This window comes from Haliotis asinina, chromosome 8 (assembly GCF_037392515.1).
Source record: "Haliotis asinina isolate JCU_RB_2024 chromosome 8, JCU_Hal_asi_v2, whole genome shotgun sequence".
Taxonomy (NCBI): Eukaryota; Metazoa; Mollusca; class Gastropoda; order Lepetellida; family Haliotidae; genus Haliotis; species Haliotis asinina.
In genome coordinates, this window is record NC_090287.1 from 25,840,320 (window position 1) to 25,867,244 (window position 26,925).

Below are 26,925 nucleotides of genomic sequence, written 5' to 3' on the forward strand. Positions count from 1 at the left end.
ACTGTATATTGACACACTGTTCAACATTGCGTGCCTCACCCTGACTAAACAGGGTGGATGGCAACAGGTGCTTGACACTGGAACCTACACAATGCAACTCAATCACTGAAAACTCCGCAGCTGACGCAAACACATTGCTTTGGTAAAACCAACCAAAGCCAATCAAAGATATATCTCGGACAAGTATTTCAATAATTTATTCTAAAAATAACCTACATGTTGGATCCACTCTAGAGAAAAACTGGGCAATCAGGTAGCCTAGTGGTTAAATCGTTTGCTCTTCACGAAGACTCAAGTTCTATTCCCCGCATGGGTACAATGCATGAAGAGACATTTCTACTGTCCCCACTATTATATTCCTGGAATATTATTGAAGGTGGGATAGAACTAAATTCACTCCCCTAAGAGAGCACAGAGTGTTGACAATCGTCCCATTTGGCTCATAATTTCCATTTTCACATATTTCTTTGACAGATAACACCCAAATTCAAGTAAAAATATTTGTTAAAATTATAAATGAATATTCAATTCTAGTGATCATGAACAATTGACTGAAATCATGGAGTGATAGTTTGTTTCATGGAGTACACATGAGTGAATCATAACAACCCCATTTCCAGTGTTCACGGTAGGTTTTGTTTGAGTGCATGCAGAAACAATATAGTAAATGTGTAGTCCAAATCTTTTCAGCACAATATTTTCATTACAATTGTGAATCATTTCAAAATATATTGGTTCTTTATATGTTGTTTTAAGGTACCTATGCGTCCAAAACAAGCACGCCAAATATTTTTTGTGTTTCTATAATTTTTTTTGCATGAAAAACACAGGTTTCTGCGTTAACACGAACACTGCACTTTGCACTGAAAGCCTCTGATTAACACCACATCAAAGCAGATGGTTACTCTGTTGTTCATTATTCTTGTCACACTGAATAAGGTATTACCTCAAGCTGCTCTCTGTCCTGACCAGAGAGAGGTCCATTTTAAATCTACAGGGATATAAATCAAGCATTCATTTCCTCACTGGGGACAGACTGAAGGCTGAGACCATGGCATGCACCAAAGTGAGCTTGTTGGTCCATAAACATGTCAGGAGGCTTAATATTTTGTATACTTTGGAGATTATCAATGTCCATCAACAGTCAATGCTCACAAGAATACATTGATAAGAAGTTGTACAGAACACAGTACTGTTAGAAATACTGCAGATTAGGTTGTCACTCCAAGTGGCCACAGTTGACTGGTTTTGAGTGTGTTGCCTCACAGAGCTGGATGCATGTTTCAAGCTTCATTAGGTTCCAAGAATGTAGGTGAAAGGGCTATTATTCGGTGATCAAGGTTCTTTGTCCTCTGGTGTAGTTTACATACCAACCAACAGAGCCTTCTTAAATACAGCTATCTTCAAACATTCACATGTCGTGGCTCAAAAACAATATAAAATGACTTTCAGAGAAGTATGTAAGCCAAGCATTCATTGAATGACATTTTCCATTTCACTTTGAATAATCTCACTCATATATTGAAAAAGCTATTAGAAATGATAAATTTTGAAAATACAGAATTGGGCTGTGCTGAGTCTAAATGTTCTACCTGGGTATCCTACCCCTATTACCCTACCCTACCCTTTCTGACATCAAATTTGTAAGAAAGGGCAATATAGTTTTCAGCTTTGAGACTAAAAGTTTGAGTTTTTCAATATCTTAACCATGTATTATATTCAAAACAAGTGACTGTAGTTATGTCTTCAAAGACAATACAACCTTTTACCAATGAAAGAATGTAACAATGTAACAATGTAACATTGTCCAGTCACATGATCATGATGGGTCAGAGTACCTTGGTCCAAGTCACTAACTACCGGGTATCTGGGTTATCCATCCCAGCTTTACAACAGAGACCTGGAAAATTACAGATAGGTGTTGACAATTAGGCCATCATGAAATTAAACACTAAGACAGAAATGAAAGAGATTGTGACTTTGCGAATAGTGAAGGCATAGCCCAGGTAATGTGTGGGTCAAATCCTAATTTCACTAATATCTGTAGAAGGTATCTTTGCCTGTATGGACACGGGACAGACAGTGACAGCCAATGGAGGTTATATTTAATACTGTGAGCTTGCAGGGGTGGGTGGAGAACTAGCATGATGGAGCTAGGTTAAACTGATTATAAATCGGAAGCATGACGCTGCAGTATTTCATGATAGTGAAGGCATGATCTGATAACACCTTGGCTTTAGGTGACAGAGAAAAGCCTGTCCAGTTAGTAAGTGAGAGTGAGTGAGTTAGTTTTATGTAGCACTCTCAAATATTTCAGCAATATGGCAGTGGTGTGTAAATGATTAAGTCTGGACCAGACAATCCAGTGATCAACAGCATGAACATCGATCTACACCACTGCGGCCTAGTGAATGGATGATTAGAAATACATATTGATGATAATGCACAATAATATTCTTTGTAACCCATTCTTGAAAAAACATCCAGTGGATGTTTTAAGTTCACATTGAAAATTCAAGTACTAGTACACTTGTTTCACTGCTCTACTGGACCCTTAAAATTAGTACAGGTGGGTAGAATGGATCTTTAGCTTTATAGGTCAAGGATAAACACTTCTGTCCCACCAATAATCTCTGTGTCCATATTTCAATATTCTCTGCAATAGTGAGTGAGTGAGTGAGTATGATTTTTGCAGTATTCCAGCAATATCATGGCAGGGAACACCAGCAATATCATGGCAGGGAACACCAGGCTTCACACGTTGTACCCATGTGGCAAATCGAACCTGAACCTTTGGCGTGATGAGCAAACACCTTAACCACTAGGCTACCCCAATTCTTTGCAATAATCACAGAAGGCAGGAAGTAATTACTATGCCATCCTTTCAAAGGCTTCTATGCTGATTTCAATGTATCCTCTTCCTTGAACTGGAAATATCTTAGTAATGATTCAACTTTCAGGCAATAACAGACTGTAATATTTAACACAGGAACATCAGGCCAAATAAAACATTCGACTTCATTCATCTCAAATATTCATATCACTAACAAAATACCAACAAAGGGTAGTCAAGGGTACTCTCCCTTAACTCAGGTTTTTCTAGCGTCAACTCGAGGAAAGGGTTCATGAATTTTTCATCACCTGTACAAAAACATGCATGATATTTAACGGTATAATGGTGTTACTATGATTCTGAATATTTCATCAGAAACAGGTAGAACTGATGAGGTCATCCTGACCTTGTACCAAAATGTAATTTAGATAAGGAATGTTGACAAAGATGGCGATAACCACATCACGTCTGCTAGCAACCACCCAGCAGCAACACATGTCTCTGTGACACGAAAGCTAAAAAAAATTGGCAAAATACTTTCCACCATGCAGATGTATATACTGGGGTAATTTAGGAGAAACAAACAAGCGACACAATTACCTTATGCACACAACTGATGTACCGAGCAAATACAAAACCACTTCTTAAATAGAACATTACGTCATTACCTGCAGTTCATGTACACTGCACAACTACATGAGACATGACATACTGACTGTGTGATGTTTGAGAGAATGGGAGGCTTTAATTGTCAACTGAAATGAACCGTTTTTTGTACTCACCTAACACAACACATACAGTAAGAAGAGGCATTATTGCTCCAAGTTACATATACTCCCTGTGTGCACGTGTATTTTTAAACACATAACACAACACATATGGAGAAGTATTATTGCTGGTATGCCAATATTATCTTAAACATAACAAGTTTTAATAGTCATAAAATCATACATACATACTCCTTGTGTGCACATGTACATATAAACACAGAATACAAGATATACTGAGAAAAAGTATTATCGCTGGCAAGCCTATATTACCTCAGATATAACAAGTTTTAACAATCATAAAATCATATATACTACAACATACACAAGTGGCATATAATCAACTTAAGCTAAATCCCCATTCGAATGGTATCAATCTAATTTCATCATTTGTCTCCATGTCCACATAACAGAACTTGTGATTATGAAACGCAGAGAAAAACTCATATGAACAAGAGTAATAGTCAACTAACATGAGGGTTTCTTGCAACACTGACATATACTTAATAATTACCTTATCAGTCCCAGCAGCCTCCACGTAAATCCTCAAGCCTCGAATATTGTCACAACCAATCCAGCAATAGCTCTCCACATATGGTATGGTCACACACCTTGTGTGTCACACAGAAAAAGCCTCAGTCTCTTCTCCAGACACTGTCAGAACTGACAGTGTATCTCCACAGATGGTATGGTCACACACAAAAAAGCATCACTGTCTTCACCCAACACTGTCTTTAACTGGCAATATCTCCCCTGATTGTATGGTCATTGAGGACGCCTCACTCCTACATGCAACAGTGTCACAGAGAAGCCCTGCTATCTTTACTCAACAGTTTCTGTGTCAGAAAGAAGCATCCCTACCTTCACAAAAGAACCATGTCAATCTATCATGTTGCTCTTATCCTACTCTAAAGGTTCACATCCTCCATCCTCAAAAATCGGACGACACTAATTCAACCCAACTGAACCTATACCACATGTGAACTACTATCATCAATTCAGTATAAACATACAATACCTCTACTAACTGTTGTACACATTTTCAGTCAGCAACACGTTGCCAATTTGTGATGGCTGAATAATGCCAACTAATAATCCCATGTAATCAGATTACAGAATCTGTATGGAGATTACAACTACCTGACATCATAAAACCTAATACCCATAATGCTGGACTTTGCCGTAAGATGCAAACAATGAGGTCGATACACCTCACCTAAATATCCACATACGTCACACCTGAGTGATCGGCTTTACAATCTGAACCACTAGAAACATGTCTCCAGAACAGAGCCCTTGTGTCCCCAAATATTCTGCCAACACCTGGTCAAGATATTCGGGCTGCGGCGTCAAATACAGGCATTTTTTTGTTATGACGACGACGAGAAGCAAATGGCAGAGGGGAAACAGTCCAGCAATGTGAAAATAATAAAGACAAAATGCTCTCTTCACATCTGCTTGCCATGTTTAATCGTGTTGTTTATTCAGATCGGAGAGACTTTCACATATTTTATCTGACCCATCTGTGCTTCAAAGGAGCATGCCCTTATATGATGTCCCCACTTTCTGCAAATGTTGATCCGTCACTTCACAGTAACATCCATAACTTAATCAGAGCAGTTGACTTGATGGTGTCAATCTATTCCAAAGTCAAGGTGAGAAGAATTTTGTCGCAGACATCAAACGGGAGTAAATCATTATTTGTTCCACCACAACAAATATTGGGTCATCCAACATGGGGCTTGGTCTGCTCATGTCACTGTGGTTTGAAGATTGTCATGACGATGTAATATCCACATTCAACAGCCACATTTCCCCCTTCTGTTTGCTACAAATCGAAATTCCAAGAAGAACAAATCCCTAGTATTGATATCACTATTTACTTTCAAAGGTTTCATATTTTCTGTTGACATTATAATTTTTACATTCAATTCTTTTCAAAATGATCAACATCAATATTTGTTTATAATGATTTTGACCTCATCTTTACAAAGATAAAGACAGCCGGGAAACACCTGCTTTCCACCTTGAGGTGTACATGCTCAAAATGGCCAACAGTGAGTGAGTGAGTTTAGTTTTATGCCACACTGTGGCTTTCTGTAAATAATCGAGTCTGGACCAGACAATCCAGTGATCAACAGCATGAGCAATTAATCTGTCAAACTGGGAACCGATGACATGTGGCAACCAAGTCAGCGGGCCTGACCACCCAATCCCATTAGTCGCCTTTTACAACAAGCAGAGTCACCTTTTATGGCATGCATGGGTTGCTGCAGGCCTATTCTCCACCAGACCTTGACATGTGTCAAAATGGTTAACAGGCCTGATGACTAATAAATATATTACCAATCTTATTAATAATGATTTGTTTACTGGTGACAAAACACTACTTTGATATGAAAGGGATATGAGTGAGATAAATAAGTCTTTGGGACAGACATAAATTGCCAACAATATCATTTACTTTGAATACCCCTTTGTCTAAATCTTTACGACTGAACTCTTATAGAGGCTACAAAGTAGAACAGACTGAGTCAGCTCATCTTACTTAGATAAGAGCTACCATGCAGAAATTATAACCATTACAAGGCACACACACTGGTGATTAAATGTATTCACGTGTGATTAAGAAATGATCCTGTCGTAAATATCACTGAAGGGATTGAAACTGACCTGTCGTAAATATTACATTGGGTATAGGTGTCTCCAATGGACAGTTAGTCTGTGTGTTGTGTTGATCTGAGACCACCTGAGGAGAACGTGCCCAGGGGCACCTTTGTCAATCTCACAGAGCACCATGGGGCTGTTTACTGTCATGCTTCACAGTAATGTACTTCAGGTTTATAGTGTTTTGTTCCAATTCATATCCTCTGTGCCCTCTTTGGAAGGTACTTATGCGCGACAAGCCTAAGTGACTGCGTGCTGTGGTCACTCAACAGCACTCAATGTGATGTGTTATCATACTTCAAGAATGTTCCATGAACATGTATAGAATGTCTCAGCTGGGCCTTCTTAAGATGTTTTGTCCCTTACTGTTAAAGAATGTCAAGATCTTAAAGATGAACAAGTAATTTACTTTCTTCCAAGATTATGTCTTGATATTAAAGTAATAAACAAAATAAAACCATCTTCAGCACTACCAGTAGAAAGCTAACAGCTGAAGTGAATTTCCTATATGAAACTAAACAGAACAAACAGTCCTTTCTCTCAGTGCACAAATGTGGTGAAAAACAAACTCAATTAAATTTATTAGAATGCATGGGTCTTAAGATATATGTATCCTCAAGCTAACTAAAATGAAAATAGAAACCAAATACAAAAATTACTTGTTGAAAAACAAATCCAATTACATAAATTTACTCAAGCTACAAAATTGAGCAAGAAAACAGAAGAATCCAATAAGATATGTGCAATCAAAGGCGAAAAAGAACAAATGTAAATCCAATCTTTTATTGTGATTATGAAGCAACGTGAGCAGAATGAAGGACAACCCAGATATATTCCCCTGAGTGAACTTGTTCAATATACAAATTGCCACAGAGGCCTCTTCTACCACCATATTGCTCATGACAATGAGGATAATGATTGCCTGACAACAAAACATGCAAGTTGCATGAATAGACCACTGTTGATCCGTTGCCAGGACAACCATCAAAACTACTCCAGATGATCACCTGATTCAGCAAACATCAGGTGACAATGATTATGCATTTCCTTAGCAACCTCCGGCAAGATGACAATCATTAATGAGTTCTAAATTTTTCTTGTAATTAATCAAATGACTTCATATTTCAACTCTTGGACTGGCCTTCAGTATGTACAATTATGACAACTCAAGCATTGGCCAAGATGCTATAAAGCATGAAGAGTTATTTCCCTTCCATACAGACGATGGTCAAGATGGCATTTTTATTTTGTGTGAAGAAACAGAATATTTCTTCATTTTAATTGTTATGACGCATAGAAATATGACCTGGTACACATTTAACACACAAGTGAAAGTATCTCAAATCAGCTATAAAAGCAAAACTATGAACTAAAGAGAATGAAGTTTCATAAAATGCTCTGGAAGCTCCTGTGTTCAACACTAAATTAGATACACAGTTGCAATGGCCAAAGATCATGTGACATGTCAGAGCACACAATCTTTTTCCCAAACAAGAAAGCAGGAGTAAACCTTTTATGACCTACTATGCAATCAATGTGTGTTAAACAATTAAACAAGTTTTTTTAACCAAGTGAGTGGGCGAGTCATTTTTTAAGCCACTTTCAGCAATATTCCAGCTACATTAAGGCAAGGAGACACCAGAAGTAGGCTTCACACATTGCCCCAATGTACCAACACATTGAAGGGAATCAATATGGGTCATCAGCATGATGGGTAAGTACAACGCTTCCCCTTTGACACCAAGAAGCATAAAAATTCTAATATTTAAGGCTTCAAAAAAAATTTAAATGTTTCTTGGGTATATTTTTTTCAACAGTGACAAGGAATTTTTTTTGCTGGACTTTTTGATAGAAAAAAAGAGTGACAAGGGAGGAACACATTGTTATTGTTTTTCTTTCAGAAATACAGCTGGGAAAGTTTAGCACAAGTTGCAGATTCAGTCACACTTGTTCTTACAGGCACTCATTCTTATTGTGGACAAATGGATGATTGGGATGCAGCAAAGACAAAATTATTTTTTCAATATGGCACTAAATAAATGTTACTCGCACAAATAAAAGTGATGCGCCGATGCCCAAGAAACATTCACTTTTTTAATTTAGTGTAATATTGTCACTTACCATTCAGGGATTTTGGACTGGAATTTTTTGGTATATTTCCACTGTATCCTATCCAACATCCCACAATAAGCCTTATGTAGGTATATTAGGTCTACAAAGCCTAAGGATAGCAATCCTGTGCTTGTGAAATTGAAAATGGACTAAGATTCATGTAATGTGAGTAGAATCAGCCACTGAAGCCCTTCATTACTCTTCCTCTTTCAAGAGCCAGCATGCAAGAATGATGACCCAATACAGCTAATGTCAACTGCAAGGTGCATAATGTTGGCAAACTGAAAGTACCTGGTGCTCCTTGAGCTTTTCCTGCAGCTGTTCCCGTGTCCACTCTGGTCGCACCGTCTGGATCAGCAACTTCTTCTCCACCTCTGTCAACCACTTCCGAAGGCAGCTCATGTCACACTGCAGATCTGGAAGGTGCAGCGTGTTCAAATATTACTTGGTACTTTACATGACAAGGGCAATAATTGTTCGCTCAGTGAAGGATGAATTTAGTGTAGTGGTATCTATCACTGGTACAGAATGGAAACTTAACTGCTCAGAGGACAATATGCTAATATCATTTCATTAAACTTCAAGAACATATGAGTACAATCAGTGAACATATAGTTTGTATCTGATGATTTAGTCCTCGATTTATACATTGTTTCAAAGGCCATAAGTAAGAATGTTGGCTAACTAATGAATTTGAACTAACCACAAAACATCAGAAAACTGACAACATATGATTAAATTTTTAAAAAAAAAGGCCTCTGTAAACAATCATAAACCTTACTGACAAGGCAAAAACAGCAACAGTTCAGAATCCTACTTGCCTGCAAAAAATGCAGCATGAAGTAAAAGGGACATATTCATATGTATGTTACCAGTTCAAAAGAGCACATGGGATGTAGAAAAGACACAAATACATAATACATATTTCTTTTTTAGAGTAGTCAAAATAATGCTGGACTTGGTAAAACCAAAAAAATATCATTGTTGAAGTATCTTCATAAATTGTATGACATTGTAATTGAATTCTGAAATTGTATTCTGGCGATTGTACATTCATGCACATGCTGTTGATCACTTGATCATCTGATGCAGACTGCCACCATACAATTACAGCTGGAATATTGCAGAGTTTGACAACAAACCAGCCAACCAACCAACCAACCAACCAAAGTTGGTCGCCATGTAATTGAGTGGGTGTGTGAGCATCAACAAACGTTTTTATTACACATTCTACACTATTTGCTGTGAATGAAGGAGCTTGGCGGACAGGTTCCATACTCTGGTCATACATTTAACACAGAAGTTAACTCAACTTGTTGGGACTGCATGAAGATTTTATGAGAGCTTCAAAGCTAGACACTGTCATTAATACTGCATGGCATAATTATCAGTACAAAAATTTATTGTTAAGAATAGACAACACCAAACTATTTCTACACAAGAAAAGAGTGTTGTCTGATATACTTTTCTTTTTTTCTTAAATTATCTTTTGATTCAGATGGCATCAACAAGGGCGACAAATCTTTTCACCTTCAGTTCTTGTGGTAACTCAGTTGTTCGAGGTTACTTTTCTTAAATGAAAGGCACTTTTGACATTTAGGAAGAACAATAATAAATAATTCAGCATCCTCAAATCGACATGCCTCTGTGACTACAATAAATATATTTGAGACAACTGATAAAGTAAGGTTCCTTTGAACATGTGATTCACTTTGACTAGTTAAATGTCCATTCCCCATTTATTGCAATTCTGCTCCAAGGAATCTCAAATCAATAATCCACCTGTGATCTCATTCACTTCAGCCAGACAGATTGAACTTAAAATGTACAGTTTTAGGCATACAACACATCATGCACATTTGGTTGCTAGTCAGTTCACCTCCATTGGTCTTCATAACTCATAATGCTTAGCTCTGAAAATCTCACCAAAGGTGGTATTATTGCAGTTTATTATTCGGCACTGTTGAATAGATTTCACAAATATTAGGCAGTTTCTCACAAATATTAGGCAGTTTCTCACAAATATTATGTAGCGCATCACAAATATCCTGAATTCTTTTTATGTCTGTGTGACCATAAACAGTCAAACACTGTTTATGAAGTCTTTTCAAAACTTCATTCTGTGCAAACCTTATAACATCAAGCTGTAAGCTATATGGTCAAGCATGGCCATGACACTGTTTTTCCACATATCACCTTATCCTAACTGTAATGTTGTACCAGACAGCCAAGCAAGTTGTCCCTCTGACGAAAAGGTCAACACTAGATTCTTGTATGTCTACATCGCAACAAGCCCACATTTTCTTCAACAGAACTTGCACACACATTCCATGGAATACAAAGCCTATTGTTGCAATATTTGATCTCAACTGGGCTGGGGAGGTGTTATTGAATAGCAGGGAGGTCTTGTTAGCATTTCTTTTTTTTTTGCAGAAGATAATTGCGAGGACAGACAATATGCAGAAAGATGCTGTGGAGTCATGAGGCTGATGTACCATATGGCAGTCAGATATTCCATTAACACTAATGTTTGCCTATCTCTTCTGTTAATCTCAACACCAGAGGGAAAAAATAAGTGTGAAGATGGTGCTAAAAACATAATTAGAAATTCTGGTATTTCTGAGTCATAGACATTGCATGTTTTAAAAATGGATGATTGAAATGTCCGTCAAAAAATTATCACTGATAACACTGGTATCTAGATCATCATAACATGCTTTAAAAGTGGGGATTTCTAGAGTGTAACATTAATATATTCTTCTGGCAACATTGTGAATGTGTGTGACAGTGAAGGAATAAGCCACATCAACCAAATCAATCATGTGAACTGGTTAATAGCCTTTCAAACTGACACTAAATCCGAGTAAAGAAAAAATATTCTGAATTCTTGATTTCAAGCAGAAATAGCATCGAGAAAAGAGGACTATTTCAATATGGCTTATACTTGTCCCTTGGACTAGTCTTTCTACTCCAAATGGCAAATTGTATATCTGTAAACTATTATTGTCTGGCCTGAACAACTGAACAGCCAATAGTGTGACAACAATATATTCCAAGTGGTCAATCCAAAGTGCCTGTCTGTCTATGAAGTATTCAAATGCTCCATGACCATTCTCATCTCATACAGGCATTCCTGTCATATCTGTCGACATACCCTCTGTTCTAATATGACCTTTTCATGGTGTGAGTGTTCTGGATGTGTGATTTGTTACAATCAGATTTAATTGTAAAATCAGTGATGTGTCACTGTGATAATTCCCCCAAAAAGTGATAATTCCCCCCCTAAAAAAGTGATAATTCCCAAAAAGTGATAATTCCAAAAGCCTCACTAAAATCAGTAAACGCTTCGTCTAGACAGAACCCAGTCATGTGATGGCGTCCCAACCCCTTCGTTGACAACAAACAAGCTTACCATTAAATGTTCAAGTGTCACATAAACAAAAACATCTTGTCAATTGATTCCTGCATTCTCTTCTGGGCTAGTTTCTGCTTTTCAGTTAAGTATGAAACACCGAATCTATCCTTCGCATGTTGATGAAAAAACTCCGTGGCAACCGCCATATTTGATCTAAGTCGATGTAACACGTGATCCAACTGGATAGAAAGAAGGGAGATAATTCCTCTTGCAATTTTTGGTCAATTGGGGATTTTACGAGAATCGGGAGACATGGCCATATTAGAACAGAGGTTACATAGGACGATGTGACAGGAGAACCTCTGTGGGAAGAGAATGTCACGTGACAGACAATCCCAAAATTAGTTGGCAGTGTATGAAGCAAGCATGAAAATCAAGTCAAAGAATTAGCAGGTCCTTAAATTTAAAAAAACACAGACAACACTGACGATGCCAGAAACTGACTATAAACATAGAACCCTCGTGGGGAAATGAACCTGAAACTTCTGCAAAATAAGTGAACACTTTCAGCACTGGCCCTTCTCTGCAACATTACAATTAACTTATCTGGATAAAATCCTACTGTACTATATCATCCATTACTGTTCTAGCATTCAAATCCATATGGCTTGCTACATTATAACAATCAACCAACTACCAATATAGACACACATCAGTTTCTATTATTTCCACTTCATTCTCATGGTACCTCAACTACTGACCTGTCAATGGTTTACATTTAAACAGCGTAAGTCCTCTAAAACAGTGCCTAAAAAATTCAACATTTATAAAACACACAATAGTCAGTTCACAGTCACTACCTCAGGCTTATCAAGGACATAGAAACAAGGCTGAATGTCATGTGTTTATCTGCAGAAACGTGCACTCTGACAGCCACAGTGTATAACCATGCTTGACCCAGATACTACTTCCCACTCTTTCATCTGTACTTCTTGGAGTTGAGAGACATGTGATTGAACAGACATTTCTTTTAAAATCACTCTCTTCATAATTTTACATGGGTGATAATAATTTGGCTTCAACCAGTTGGAATATTAAATAGTTTATATTTTCTGTGGTATTTTTTTGTATTCAAAGTATAAAAACAGTGAACAGCATAACATCACTGTTGGTGAAGATTAAATGACAGTGGAATATATTTTTGGCTTATGTTAACATCATCATAATCATTAACCAATATAAAAGTGGTGTCAAGATTAAACACAGCAACACACTCAACAGACAGCAAATGCTTGACACCTATATATTTTGCAAGTCTTTTGAGGTCAGTAGCAAGCTGTTTCAACTTGTTCCCCTTGGGAAAACCACAACCAAAAACACTGACACGCATTCAGCACTGTTTACAGATGTTTAGCTACACAAACATACACAAAGAAAGAATTCATTCATATGTAAACCTGTACTAACAGAAAGTACACTTCTGTCTATTTGTGCATTTACTTTTTTACACTTTCAGTATCAGAGCAACATGAAGGATCTCAAAAATAACTGTTTACAGATGTTTAGCTACACAAACATACACAAAGAAAGAATTCATTCATATGTAAACCTGTACTAACAGAAAGTACACTTCTGTCTATTTGTGCATTTACTTTTTTACACTTTCAGTATCAGATCTTAATGCTTGCAAGACAGCAGAAGTTCTGGAAAAGGTCACACTACAACCATCAAGGTTAATGACTTAATTATTCTGATCACGGGAAAGGTTAATCGGAAGGTATTTACATCACATGAGGGGATGTCTGAAAGTGAGAGCCATTTTGTTTATTCATACAGAGAAAGGGAAGATTCTGTGTATCATTCAGAGGATATTTCCATTCTGTGACATTTGTTCTTCCTAACACCATAATGTACACTTATCTAATCAAGCAAAGGTAAAGGTTGCCAGTGTTATTGTAACCTTCTGAAAGCAGGCCAAGTCAATCTGAAACAAACTATGTTCACCTATGAGAGCACTGGTAAAGTACACAACACTGAACTGCTGAGACTTGAGTGAGTGAGTGAATATGGTTTCATGCCACTTTTAGCAACATTCCAGAAAATATCACCGGAAATGGGCTTCACACACTGTATCCATGTGGTGAATCCAACTTGCTATGTTCACGTGACGTGTAGCTACTTTGACCATTAAGCTACTCCACCAACATCTTAAGTCTTAAGGCAGCCATCAACTGCACATCAAGAGACATCAAAAATGGGCTTCACACACTGTATCCATGTGGTGAATCCAACTTGCTATGTTCATGTGACGTGTAGATACTTTGACCATTAAGCTACTCCACCAACATCTTAAGTCTTAAGGCAGCCATCAACTGCACATCAAGAGACATCAAAAATGGGCTTCACACACTGTATCCATGTAGGAAAGGTATCCTATGGGTTAGTACTGATAGGGTATTGTCAGTACTATTGCTGCTAGTACATGCAGTATTTGAATCTCCATCCCTGACGTAATAGTGACGGTTACAGGAAGATATTTCGTACGTGTATTTAGACTATATGTTATTGTATGTCTTCTAACCCTTTAATACAACCTGGCAACTATCTATAAATGACAGGTCAGCAAAACTACTGCGATCGGGTAGTCAGGCTTGCTGACGTGGTTGACACGCCATCATATCCAAATTGCACAGATTGATGCTCAACCTGCTGATCACTGCATTGCATGCTCGAGACTTGATTATTTACAGACTGCTGACATATAGTTGGGATATGCAGCATTAAACAACAAACAAACACTCATCATTTCACAACCCAACACAATCTGTTTGGTTCACTCACCTTGAATCATGCTTTTCTTGTCGTGACATCCATGTTTGGGTGCTATGGCAACTTCAACCTCCTGCCATTGGTTGTTAAGGAAGCTCATCCTCGTACCAATCTCATCCTTCATGTGAGGGTAACGCAGCAATAGTTGCTTTGCATACTCATTGAAGAACTTGCGACGAGGAGACCTTTCCAGCATTTCCTCATGGTATGTCTTAAAGCAGAAAATATATCGGAATATTAGTAAACGGTTGAAAATGAAGTAAGTGTGTGTGTATGTATTATGCCACTTTTAAGCAACATGCCTCCAATATCAATTTGGGCGACACCATAAATGGGCTTCACAGATTGTACCCAAGAGGGGAATCCAACCTGGATCCTCAGGATGAAGATCAAACCATTCAATCATTTAAAGGGACATATATCACTTACATAGCTTGTCATAATCTAAGATAGCATTAAAATCCAAACCTAATGGAAGTGTCAATATTGTTAATACTTATAATCAATCACATTGACTTTGCCAGAGCAGCAAGGGGTGACAACTCACCTGGTTCAGATACTTCTCCGAAAGACACATGTAGCTTCTCTTGGTAACGAGATGTATCTGATTCAGCCATTCCGTGAGTTCTCGATACTGCTGAAGGAACTCAGCAAACGAAACGTTGGGATTACCCGCGAAATCTTCATCATCCAGGGACAGGTCACTCTCAGTGGACTGTTGAAACAGATTGCAACACATTCAACATCATCATCAAACATTAGTAATTAGTATGGTTTCACGCCACAAATATTCCAGAAATATAAGAGCAGGGAAACCACCAGAAATGGGTTTCACATTTTGTGCCCATTTGCCCATAACACAAGAAAACAGACCTAAAGTTAGGTTTGTTTTTATGACTTACCATGCAATCAATGTGTGTTAAACAATAAAATAAGTATTTTTACCAAGTGAGTGTGTATGGTTGTAAGTCACTTTCAGAAAATATTCCAGCTAAATCACGGTGAGGAAATAGAAGAAGCAGGCTTCACACACTGTACCCATGTGAGGAATCAAATCTCTTCACTGTGATGAGCAGACATGTTAAAAATTAGGCTACCCCATAGGCCAGAGTGCCTGAACATAAGAAAGCATTCATTACGACTGGTCCTTGACATACAAGGCATTAACACAATAACTGGTATCTTCGCCTATTTCATATGAATATTTCTGAATCTGCCTTCAGATAAGTTTTTTTACTTATAGAGCTCCAGACAATTTTTCAAGCAATTGGGTATTTACTCCCATGTCTGTTTATGTATGAGTAATTGCACTCTTTGAGGAGTAACCAGTATAATTGTATATACTCCACACCAGTTTAAAGAATTGAGTTTCATAACCTTATTGGGTGATTAACACTTAAATTATGCATAAATATTAATGCTTTTCAATAGACCAGAGTTTTTAGTACTTTAAACACTCGACATGAAGTCAAGTGCCTTCTACAGTAAATTCCGGACGGTGGCCACCGTTATAATAGTATGTGTATATATAGGCATAACTTTTTGCTCATGTTGTTATAGAGTTTGGGCTCATCGATGAGTATCACATTTAAGCCAATTTATTTAAATGAGTAAAGTATGCAAGATATTAGAGACCGATTGTGTTTTAAGTAATTCTTATGAGTTTCTCACTCCCAGATTTGTCACTGAGTAAATGTGGTTTTTATTGATTAAAATACACAAATACGTGTTATCTGGAGCTCTGATTTATGTTTATGTAACTGATATCTATGTCCCCATACAACATAATGTTAATTTATCACATGGTGCATGTATTGTTTGATCTGCATGATAACTAAATCAAACAGAACACAATGTCCTACGTACTCTGCATGTCTCAATGATCTCTTTTCCCATTAAGTACTGGTAATGTGACTCGATAGCCTTCCACAGTTCATCCTTGCGGTACTTGCGCTTGAACTCGACCAGTGAGTGTGGGGCCGGAGAGCCACCTGGGGTGCTGCTCCGACTCTCATCCCACCAATCGAATGCTGACGGTGACACAGAGCGACTGCTCATACTGCTAGGAGTATCCCCGTTCATCTTCCGCCGTTTTGCTTCTGTCGGTAAATCCAACTCTGCAAAAGTATCCAAGACACTATCCTTTCCGTTCTTTTCTGGAGTGACCACATGGATCTCGAAAACACCACCCTTGGCAAGTTCCACCTGCTGCAAGGGCTCCATGACTCGCTTTTGATTACTGCTCCCTAAAACCTTTGATATTAGCTCAGTATTATGAGACCCTGAGTTTAAATCAGTCTCATGATGGTCATGGTTCCTGCTGTATCCCGGAGAGGGTGGGATATTCTCCTTCCCTCTCTCCACCAACACTTCAGCTCCTGCTGACCTTGACCCTACTGACCTTGACCCATATTTGACACCATCCAGGAACCGTGGGGACAACCTCAGTCGTGTTAATCCCTCAGATCTGGGCCGGTCAGAAAAGTAACAAACCTCCACATCTCCGTAATTTGGCTTGTTTGGGCAGAGTTTATCCTGAAAAAGCCTTCTCTCAATGTTTTCAGTCTCTGACACGAATGATCGTCTCCGAGCGCTGTGATTCCCACCTTGTAACAGGGAGGAGTGAGAGCTGAGTTTGTTCAGTTTGTCACTGAATGTATCCCACAGATAGACCAGATTATCCAGGTCCACCTCCAAGACAATATTTGAGTGCTGTCGAAGGTAGCTTTGACCACGCTCCACTACCAAGTCCACAACTTCTCTTTGGTCATACGCCTCTGTCAATATGCTCTGAAACATAAAGGACTCAAGTAAGCAACCAGTCACAAATTACACTGGATGTCTTTGTAAACAACACAATCAACATCATGACAGGTTCAAAATAAAAGATTTACAGTATTCAGGACATATCAGAGATCACTGGTCATTTATGAGCAAAACATGTAAAACAATGAAGAGAAACAAATGTGAACAAACTGAACACTATCCATTCTTCTATGAACACATTAAGACAGAACAGCTGGAGATATTGGAGGCAGGTGACATATCCATTAGCAAAAACAGAATTTACAAAACCAGTGTGTCACTTCTGTGAACTCAATTCCAAAAGTAAACACGACACATTCAATAAGTCTGCCTGCATATTTACCAAGGCCAAATCAGTGTTGCCCCAATACGAACAAATGATCATATTTACATGACAGCATCAAAAATCACTTGCATCAGTTGTTGGGGAAAATATTTTCAATTTTTTTGTCCTACAACATTTTCCCAATTAAGAAAACAGCAATTAAGAATTGGTAACTGTTGAGTCTCTACATAAAATTCCTTTCCAAAGTTCATCAAAACAGTTGTTCAAAATTTAACACAGTTTGGGGGTAAAACACGTAATTCAGTGGTAAGATCTAAAAAAAAGCAAATAACTTGAATTAGCACATCAACTGTTAACAAACAAGAAGAGGTAACACCTCATGCATAATTCAAATTGTCACCATTGTAAGAATTTTAAATTAGCCATCCCTGCCCTCATACAAGAATGAACAATTCCACCAATGGCGGGACAACTGTATGCCCTTCCGTTTCACACAGAATCACATTTCTCCACAGTGTCATACGGTGTAGGAGAAGTGTTGCCAGTTTCACCTTGTGAAATGCATGTCTGAAATAAACATTCTCTGGCTGAGTGTGTCTGTAGGCAGGAGATTTGCTGTGATTACCTCACATATCTCTTAAGCCTCTTACATTTCCCTTTGCATAATGTGCTAGGCCTATTGTGTATTACAAATGGAAAACATCAACAGATTGACCAGCCTCTACAAACTTTTTACTAGTCATCTCAGCACATGGAGTTATCAGTCACTTTTCACAGAAATGTTTCGTTTCTTTAAAATGTTATCAACTGAAGTAATATGATGCAACATTACCGATAGTTAGTTATCATGTGATAAATGGTTATATCTCACACTTGATAACACTGTCTGATAACAAACACTTAGTTCTAAATATGACTAGCTTATTACAGGACAAACTCAGCAGCTGCTTCACCAATTAACACATAAATATTTCCTGAAAATAAGTGAATTCTTCAGAAAAATATACACCTTCAAAACTTAAAAATAACCAATCACCACAAAAATGTAAGATTTTAAAATATCATCAAATATTCTTAAAAGTTTACATGTCTGAGGATAGATCTTTAGGGTTGAGAATTCTACTCAATTATGACAGTAAATCAGTGTTTGTATTTTGATAATCAATGACACAGATTTCAAAATCCTGCATGCTATCCTGAAGAAACTGATCAAAATTCAGAATTCTTCAAAAGAATCAGACTCACCAGCTATTATAAGATAAACAGGAAAACACATGAGTGAGTCTGTAATATGTCAAGTACTTTCAAATACTACACGTTAGCACCTTCTTCTGTGAGTGACTAGTGTTACCCTGGCAAGTCCCTGCAGTGCTGGCTACACTAGGTCTGGTCTACTCCATGACATCAGCACATGTAACCAGACACCCAGGAACAGCAATAGGGGGATGGCATTTACAGACTTACAAGTGATGTGGCAACATCAGGAAACGCACAATACAGACCCAAGTTCAATATGCATGTTAACTTCCTGTTTCATGACTCTTAACAGTCTTTGTTAAAGGAAATGCGTAATAGTGTAATGACATGTGACTCAATCTGGTGATAAAACCCTCTCCTCTGCTAAAACTGAAAAGTGATGAATAATAATCTAAATAATCTGTCATGTTGCCCTTTGAAGCCGAAGAAAAACTGGATGCACTCCTCTTTATCATTAACCAAACATGTTATCTTATTGACCCCAAATTCAAAATGTTGTCAACAAAACATAAAAAAGTTGTTAACAAAGCAACCAACCTTTAGGAATCTCTGTCAGTCATTGTGTAATGGTTGACAACCTTTGTACCCTGTTGCATTTAGGGTGGAAGACATGGATAGATATGTCATTCCTGGATTTTCACACATCCATTTGTCAAAATACGTTGCCTATCACCCACTTTTAACTGATAATACTCATACTTGTGACCATACCAAGTGACATGCCACATTCAAGCTTCTACATAAGAAGTAACATCTCCTTCAAGTAACATCCAAATGGTTCTTTAAACTCTCTGCAGTGCCCACACCAACAAGCTCCTCGCACACATGGCCTAATGTTTGGACTTAGTTCACAGAATCCATCAAGAAGTGACAAAGAAGAGCCTAAGTAGTATAGGGAATGACAGTCCGAAAACACTTTTCAAAAACCCCTCTAAAAAGCCTCATTTACTAAATGAGGCTTTGGTGGGACCATTAGCTCTTACTACTATTACCCCTACTACAAAGCCACGCCATCACGTTTACCGTGACTTGGCAGGCGGTAACACTGTGCCGTACGGTACGATCAATAATTCTTCTCTTACAAATCCCCTACCCGGCCCACCCCTCAAGTAGTACAAGTTAGGTTCGTCGGCTTTCATATCCACTTTATCTATGTTGTAAGTTTTGACTGACCATATAGGATCGGTGGCCCGATTTCGGCTATGTTATGTTTATATCGATGAAACAGTTTAACGTGAACCGCCTACGATCTCTTTGGTGTTCATAATAAAGGCTTGCTGGGCTTTTTGTATTCCCTGTTCTATGTACTTTTTTTTCTCGTCCTCGCTGATAGCAGACTTACGAGACTTGGATCGAATATCTTGTTTCATTTCGTTATATTTTTTGAGTTCAGATAGGATTGAACGAAACTCCTCTTCTGAGATCTTACTGTCAGAGAGTGCCGTGGAAATACGCTCACTAACTGTGTTCAGCTTTGCTTCGGCCAGAACCCTGATCTCGTCGTGTTTCAATGCCTTACGATTAAGCCTGCGTGATACTAACTTAAGCGCCAACCCTACCAACCCTGCCACCCCAGCCGTTATTTCAATACCTAGCACTATAGGTGCAGCCACGATGGTGGTTAACAACCCAACGCCTGCCGCCCCTAGTCCCATGCTGGTTGCCATAAGGGTAGTGTCAGCCCCGTCCACGATATTGAAAGCTCTATTATATTTTTTACATAATGCTTTCCGCGTGTCACGGTCTTGTTCTAGTTGACGTTTCACATCACATAACTGCCTCAAGCGGAACCCATCTACGGTTTCCAGCGTCTTAGCTACTTCCTCTACGACTGGGTACAGACCCATCCTATAATATATATTATGAAAGATATTTTAATTGGGTTTCAGTTAACTTTCTCTTAATGTATTTAAGGCTTAGAAGGTTTATACCAATAGTCAGGGTAATAGGTGAGAGTTTAATAGTCTCTCCTATTTCAATAGAAACCCCACTGAGGCTTGTTAAGTGGTTTATAGGGTCCGGTTGGTATCCTCGTTGTATAATAATACGACAATAACCGGTTGTGTAATCCCATCTTATTATCAACCCGGGTAAAATTTGGGTTACTCTCATGGGGCCACCACTCGTAAAGAAGACTTCTATAATGATTGTTAAAGGGTAGTATGATAGCTCAATATTGTCCGGGAAAGGTATATTAGTGTTAAATGTTAATTTATTGATTGACCCAACAGACCTTAACCTATTTTTTATATTATCAAACCCTACTATGACTGCTACACCACCATCCGGAATGAACTCCCCGATCCAGTCACCGTTGTTTCTAATCTTAGTGATAAGATCATCTTCTTTTAATGTGATATAAGGTGAGGCTAATGTTAAGTTGATCAACCATCTAGGCTCTTTTAAGTCTGATAATGACACTCGTCTGTACACGTTGTCTTTGAAGTGTAGGATATAAAATTCATCTTCCTCACCAGGCTCATCGAACCCCTCAGTATCTCCTAGGTCGTTAAGCGTAGTGTTGGGATGATGACTAGTCATTATTATACTATTATGATATAATTTCCAACTGGTTTTCTGATAATAATTCAGGGGTTAACTTTATACCCATGAAGTGTATGTTGTCAGGCAGGAAGATATTGATTAGTGATATCTTGTTTTCTACGATCACGTTGACCCCCTGCAGACTGGTCTTGGAGTCGACACCCACCCGCACGTAAACGTTGCAAACTTGAAACTGGTGTCGTTTCACCCACCCGAGTTTGATCCCCTTCACGATCTCGACATTATTCCCCGATGGTTCCCCTAGGTAGACTTTGATGAACAGTGTTGAGTTTGCCGGTAGACTCTCTAGTATCTTAACCACGCCTTCGAATTCAGACACCAACTGCAATTTCACGTTTTGTATGGCTGGTTTACTCGATAGCATGTGGGCTGCTATAGTGTTGACTGGGCTGACGACTATGCTACGTCTCTGAGTTGGGACGTAAGCCACGAGCAGGGTTCCATTGTTCACGACTTTGTTTAGATGGTTGTCTTTGTTATCCGTGAACACGTAAGGGGAGACGAGTCTAATATTGAGAAACCATTTGTTATCGGGTAACAACACCCACTTGTCATCTTCAGTGAAGACGAGCATATATGGTTTGTTTTTGACGACGGTAGTGCTCTCAACATCGCCTAAGTCGAACAGTTTACCTCCGAATGATGGGTATATTCTCCAGTTGTCATCACCGGTGTTGACGAGGGCGTACTTAGTGTTTGCTGTTGCCCCTGTGGTATCTATCATATCACTTAGGGCTCCACCGGAGGGGATTTCAACGCGTTTGTAAATGTTGTTTTTTAGTTGTAAGGCGTACGATTTACCATCTACTCCGGGAGCGTCGAAACCGCGTGTGTCTCCGAGGTCGGAGATCCCGATATTGACGCATTTTTTCACTCCGGGCCCTTGTGCGCTGGTCATGTTACGTGAAGCGTTAAGCTGAGGTATCCTATATTTACAGGATTATGATTTATATCTAACACCGATATTGTCAGCTCAGGTATGTTGCCCTGGGTTAATCTCTTATACTGCCGTGGTGAAAATGACTCGGTTCTACCGTCGTTGAATTTCTCAGTTTTCACCGGCACTGCTCTCAGTATAGTGGAAGGGTGGCCTCCTTGAATGTTATACGTTGTGCTCACCTGATCGAGATGAATGTACAGCTCTCGGTACGGTACTAGGTCGGGTACCTTCGTGCCTGTGACGGTTGTTGTTGGTTTTATCTCGTCAGGAGACATACCGAGTATCCTCGCTAATGGTCGGCCGAGCCTCAAGGAGGTTCTTCCGTTGTTGATTAACACCACTGTGCCGTTTGAGTCGTTCATCTTGAGTTCGGCTCCAAGGGGTTTGAAGACCTCGTCGTTTAGCGAGCACACGCTGTAGTAGCCGTCAGTTATTTGACTGCGAGTTCCACTGACGAACAGCTTATTGTTGCTGATATTAATGTTAGTCCATTGCGGTAGGTAGGTGATATCGCAGAGTGCGACTTCGAGTTGACCTGACGTGTTATCGATCGCGTGCGTCAGCTGAACGGCCTCACCGCTCGTTATTCCTGGAAGTGTTATGTACATATTACATATATATTTATTTATATAATAGTTTTAAAATGTATTCCCCTGGTGTGTTTTACCCTAAACTGGATGTAGATTTCTCCCCCATGAAGATCGTGGTTGCTCCTGAGTTGTATTTCAATGCCCAGCTTTTAGATGTGTTCGATAAGTATAAGCTTATGGTGACTAATATTGAGGCAGTCCACGCGTGGTTCAACAACCCTATGCAGTTCTGGCAGAATCAATTCAACTTTGCTGTGTGGTGCGCTACAACGGGGTGTGGTGTGGTATTGACCGACTCTCAGCGTGGACCGCTGAGTCAGTCTGTGTTCAAGTTCCACGTGTACTACCAGGTCAGACGTATCCTTAAAGAGATCAGTGCCCCCCTCCCACAGGACAAAGCGTGGGACGCAACAAACAACCCATACGATAGACGGGCCTACGAACGTATTTGTAATGAATTCGAAATAAACCCGAAGACGGATTGGCGTTTGCCGGGGCCGAACCACGGGTTGGGTATTCCTTCTGATGGCGTGCGATCAGTGAAAGAACTCAGTGATCTTGTACTGAAACAAGGTAAACTACGCCCGGACTTTGCTTTGTCGAGTAATGAATGGAGGGATGATCGTATGAACTTTAAAGGTGGTGTTGCTTTCACAGTCCAGAAAGTGGAGCAGTCAACCGCAGACGGGTGGAAAATGTTCATGCTGGACACATCGAAAGGATTCACTCGTGCTGGTATAATACGCTTGAACGACTCGATTCGAACGTACGTGTGGGCGCTGTTGGGTGCGCAGTCGCAAACGCGTTCCAACATCATCGGTAAGGGAACTGCTTACGACGCTCAGAAACAATTCGTTGCCAACGTTGAGGATGCTATTAATTCTCCAGTTGATCTCCCGCGGGCCATCGAACGCTACCAAAACGTGTTAGAATACGCCAGATCGAAAGTTAACTACGTGTTCGGTGTGGGGCTGTATATGTCTCCGAGTGATATGCAACTGAGAGTAAAAAAAGTGGTGGGTTATAACAACAAAATAGTCATAGCCACGGCGGACCAAAAGTTGGGTATCAACCCCGATATTAACACCCCACATATCCCACGCACCCAACCACGTGAAAAGGGTATAGTGGCGCCACCTCCGGAGCCTAAAATTCATGTGGAGGTACCCCCTGGGGGTGTGGGGGTTTCCACCACCTATCAGCAGCATATTGATAATAAAACAGCCTTAGTGGTTGGTGGGGTAACTTTGGGGCTTATTTGGTTAAAGATTTCTTAGCCGCTACGTACACCAGACCCGCCACGGCGACGATGGCTGCCCACAGGTTTTGACTGAGCCACATGGCAGTTTTAGACAGAGCGCCCAACAACCACGAGACGATGCTACCCAGTATGCCGGGAAGGGCTTCGGCGGCTTTACCAGCCAGTTTAGCTAGGCCTTCCCCGAGTTTTTTAATCCAGTCTTTAACACCACCACCTGTTGGAGTTCCGCCGCCGGCAGGCCCCACAGGGGTTCCTCCCACCAGTGACACCACCAAGGTTGATATGATGAAACCCAATGCAGTCAGAATGCTGGCGATGGTGATCCCTTGCTCCCGGAATAATATCCGAATCCTGTTGGCTAAAGTTGTATCCTCGTTCAGTATTCTATCGATTGTTTCCCGAATGCGACTGATCTGGGATCGAAGATGTTCACGATTCGAGGAAGCGGCTTCCAATCGTGTACGTTTCTCGTCTTCTAAATCGCGTAGTCGTTCATTGATACGACGCTTCATATCATCGTCGTCAGTTTCAGTGAGTTTGGTTTTTTCCCTAGCGATGTGCTCGTCGATTTCGTTCAGTTTCCCCATGTTGTTCACGAGTTCTCCACGCACGCGTTTCACGGCTTCGTCTAAGCCGTACAGTTCCCTTACCGGAAAGTCAAACCCCGGTAACGGTTTGTCCCAGTAGGTGCTCAACAGTTTTTCTATGCTGTCCGAGGCTTCTGTAGCACGCTCTGGCGTCATTTCATCTATAGTGGTGAGGTGGGATCTGGTAGCTTGCAGATCTTCTTTAACGGTCTTAGGTATTGCACCACCGTAATCACGCATGTTTAGATGTTCACGGATAAATTCAGCACCACCATTGCGGCTGGCTAGAGTTGACAAGGCCAGTGGTTTTTTATTGATCTTGTTAAAGAGGTCAACCCCTGGGGCAGACTTAAGACGTAGAACACCCTTTGTATCAACAAAAAAATTCTTATGGTATATACCCTGGGGTTCAACGTAGTTTTTATCGCTTTTTAAACTTTTGTAATAATCATTTACCGTTGTTTCCAAGAGTTCTTGGCTCAATGGTGAACTAGTAAATGAGGTCTACTGCTCATCATCGAATGCCTGGGCACTAGCGCCCGACATCTCCGTCATATCTATGTCTTCATCCATTAGTATTTAAATATATTTTATTTATATATAACAATGTACGGTAGAAAATTAGATCCTTTCAGAAAATTGAGAGAGCCATTAGGTGCCAGAGCCGTGCGACAGTCGGTGACCATCACCAACAACCCCAGCAAGATAGACCAGAATCAAACTCTGCTGGTTAGATTTCCAAACCTTGGTGAGAATGACCTCATTGTACCAGGCACTGTTCGACTGGCGTTCAATATCACGTTGACCTCTGACAACGACAAACGCGAGCTAGTGCGGAACGTGGGTCGAGCTATCATCAAGAAAACGACCGTCAAGATAAGCGGTAACGAGGTACTGAGCATCGACGACAGCGACGTGTTTCACTGCTACAAGGATCTCTGGAAAAGCGAGAGAGAACGAGTCAATGATGTGTACCAGGGTATCAGCAAATCAACCCGGGCGCGCATAGGATACGTCTTCACGACAGACCAGCAAGACAAGCTATCGGACGGTGAAAAGGCCATCGCTCTAGCATACGGGAATCGATTCTGCGTGCCGCTCGACTTCGAGTTGCTCACGGGACACGCGCCGTTTTACCAGGCCGCGCTGGGTGATAGGCTCGAATACGAGCTCACGTTTAACGACTATAGCAAAGTAGTGCGTACGCCGAACGGTGATGAGGCCAGTTATGCCATAGACAACATCTCTCTTGAGTTCGACATGGTCACTAGCCCGGAGCTGGCCAGGCAGGTTCGAAGCCAGTACTCTGGGAAGATGGCCATTCTGTACGATCGCGTACTGAGGCATAGATCAGTCGTGCGAGATAAGAGCGACACTGTGTGGAATATCAACCTGAACGTGCCGGCGCGATCGATGAAAGGTATCCTGGTCGTCCCCGTGGAGGATTACGATCCATTCCGGAGGGACAGCGAGAAGTTTTTCAACCCCGAGATTGAAAAGGTGGAAGTTACCATCGAGGGCGTGCCCAACCAGCTGTTCAGTCATGGTATGAGACCACACCAGCAGTGGGATGAGATAAAAAAGCTACCAGTGGGGGATTACATAACAAAGGACCTGGACCTCGGCTCCGTGCAGATCGGTGAATACCTGACCACCAAGTACGCCCTATGGTTGGACATGCGATCCACGGATGATGATAAACTGCACGGTAGCGGGCGCCGTATAGATAACGGTAGCGAAGGGATAACCATCCAGATTAATAAGAAGGCCCAAACCGCTGGTAAGTTGAAATTATATCTGTACGTTATTATGGACGCGCAACTTAATATAGACAATGGGAGATTCGTGCAAGCCATCTACTGATGGGGGAGACCCCCTTAGGTTACCCACTGACCCACACTGCGCTATCATATGCGGGCAGACTGGCTGTGGGAAGACCGTTTTCGTGTTGGATATGTTGGAGGGTTACTACAAGGATGTGTTCGATAACATCGTTATCATGTGCCCTACTCTGAGCATGAATAAAACATACGCGCGACCTTGGGTGATGACGGACCCGGACGTACACAAA

General features: G+C 40.2%; 1 protein-coding gene across 3 annotated transcripts in view; it reads right to left on the bottom strand.

Annotated features, from left to right (window-relative positions):
- Nucleotides 1–26,925, bottom strand: part of LOC137295367 (nuclear migration protein unc-83-like) — a 134,407-nt gene that overhangs the window by 45,309 nt on the left and 62,173 nt on the right. For all 3 annotated transcript variants that reach the window (XM_067826688.1, XM_067826690.1, XM_067826689.1), the window contains 4 exons: nucleotides 16,430–17,353; nucleotides 15,111–15,278; nucleotides 14,576–14,774; nucleotides 8,671–8,795 (listed from right to left, as the gene is read on the bottom strand). In XM_067826688.1, the coding sequence (XP_067682789.1) occupies nucleotides 8,671–8,795; nucleotides 14,576–14,774; nucleotides 15,111–15,278; nucleotides 16,430–17,353 (1,416 nt within the window). The remainder of the gene's footprint in view (nucleotides 1–8,670; nucleotides 8,796–14,575; nucleotides 14,775–15,110; nucleotides 15,279–16,429; nucleotides 17,354–26,925) is intronic.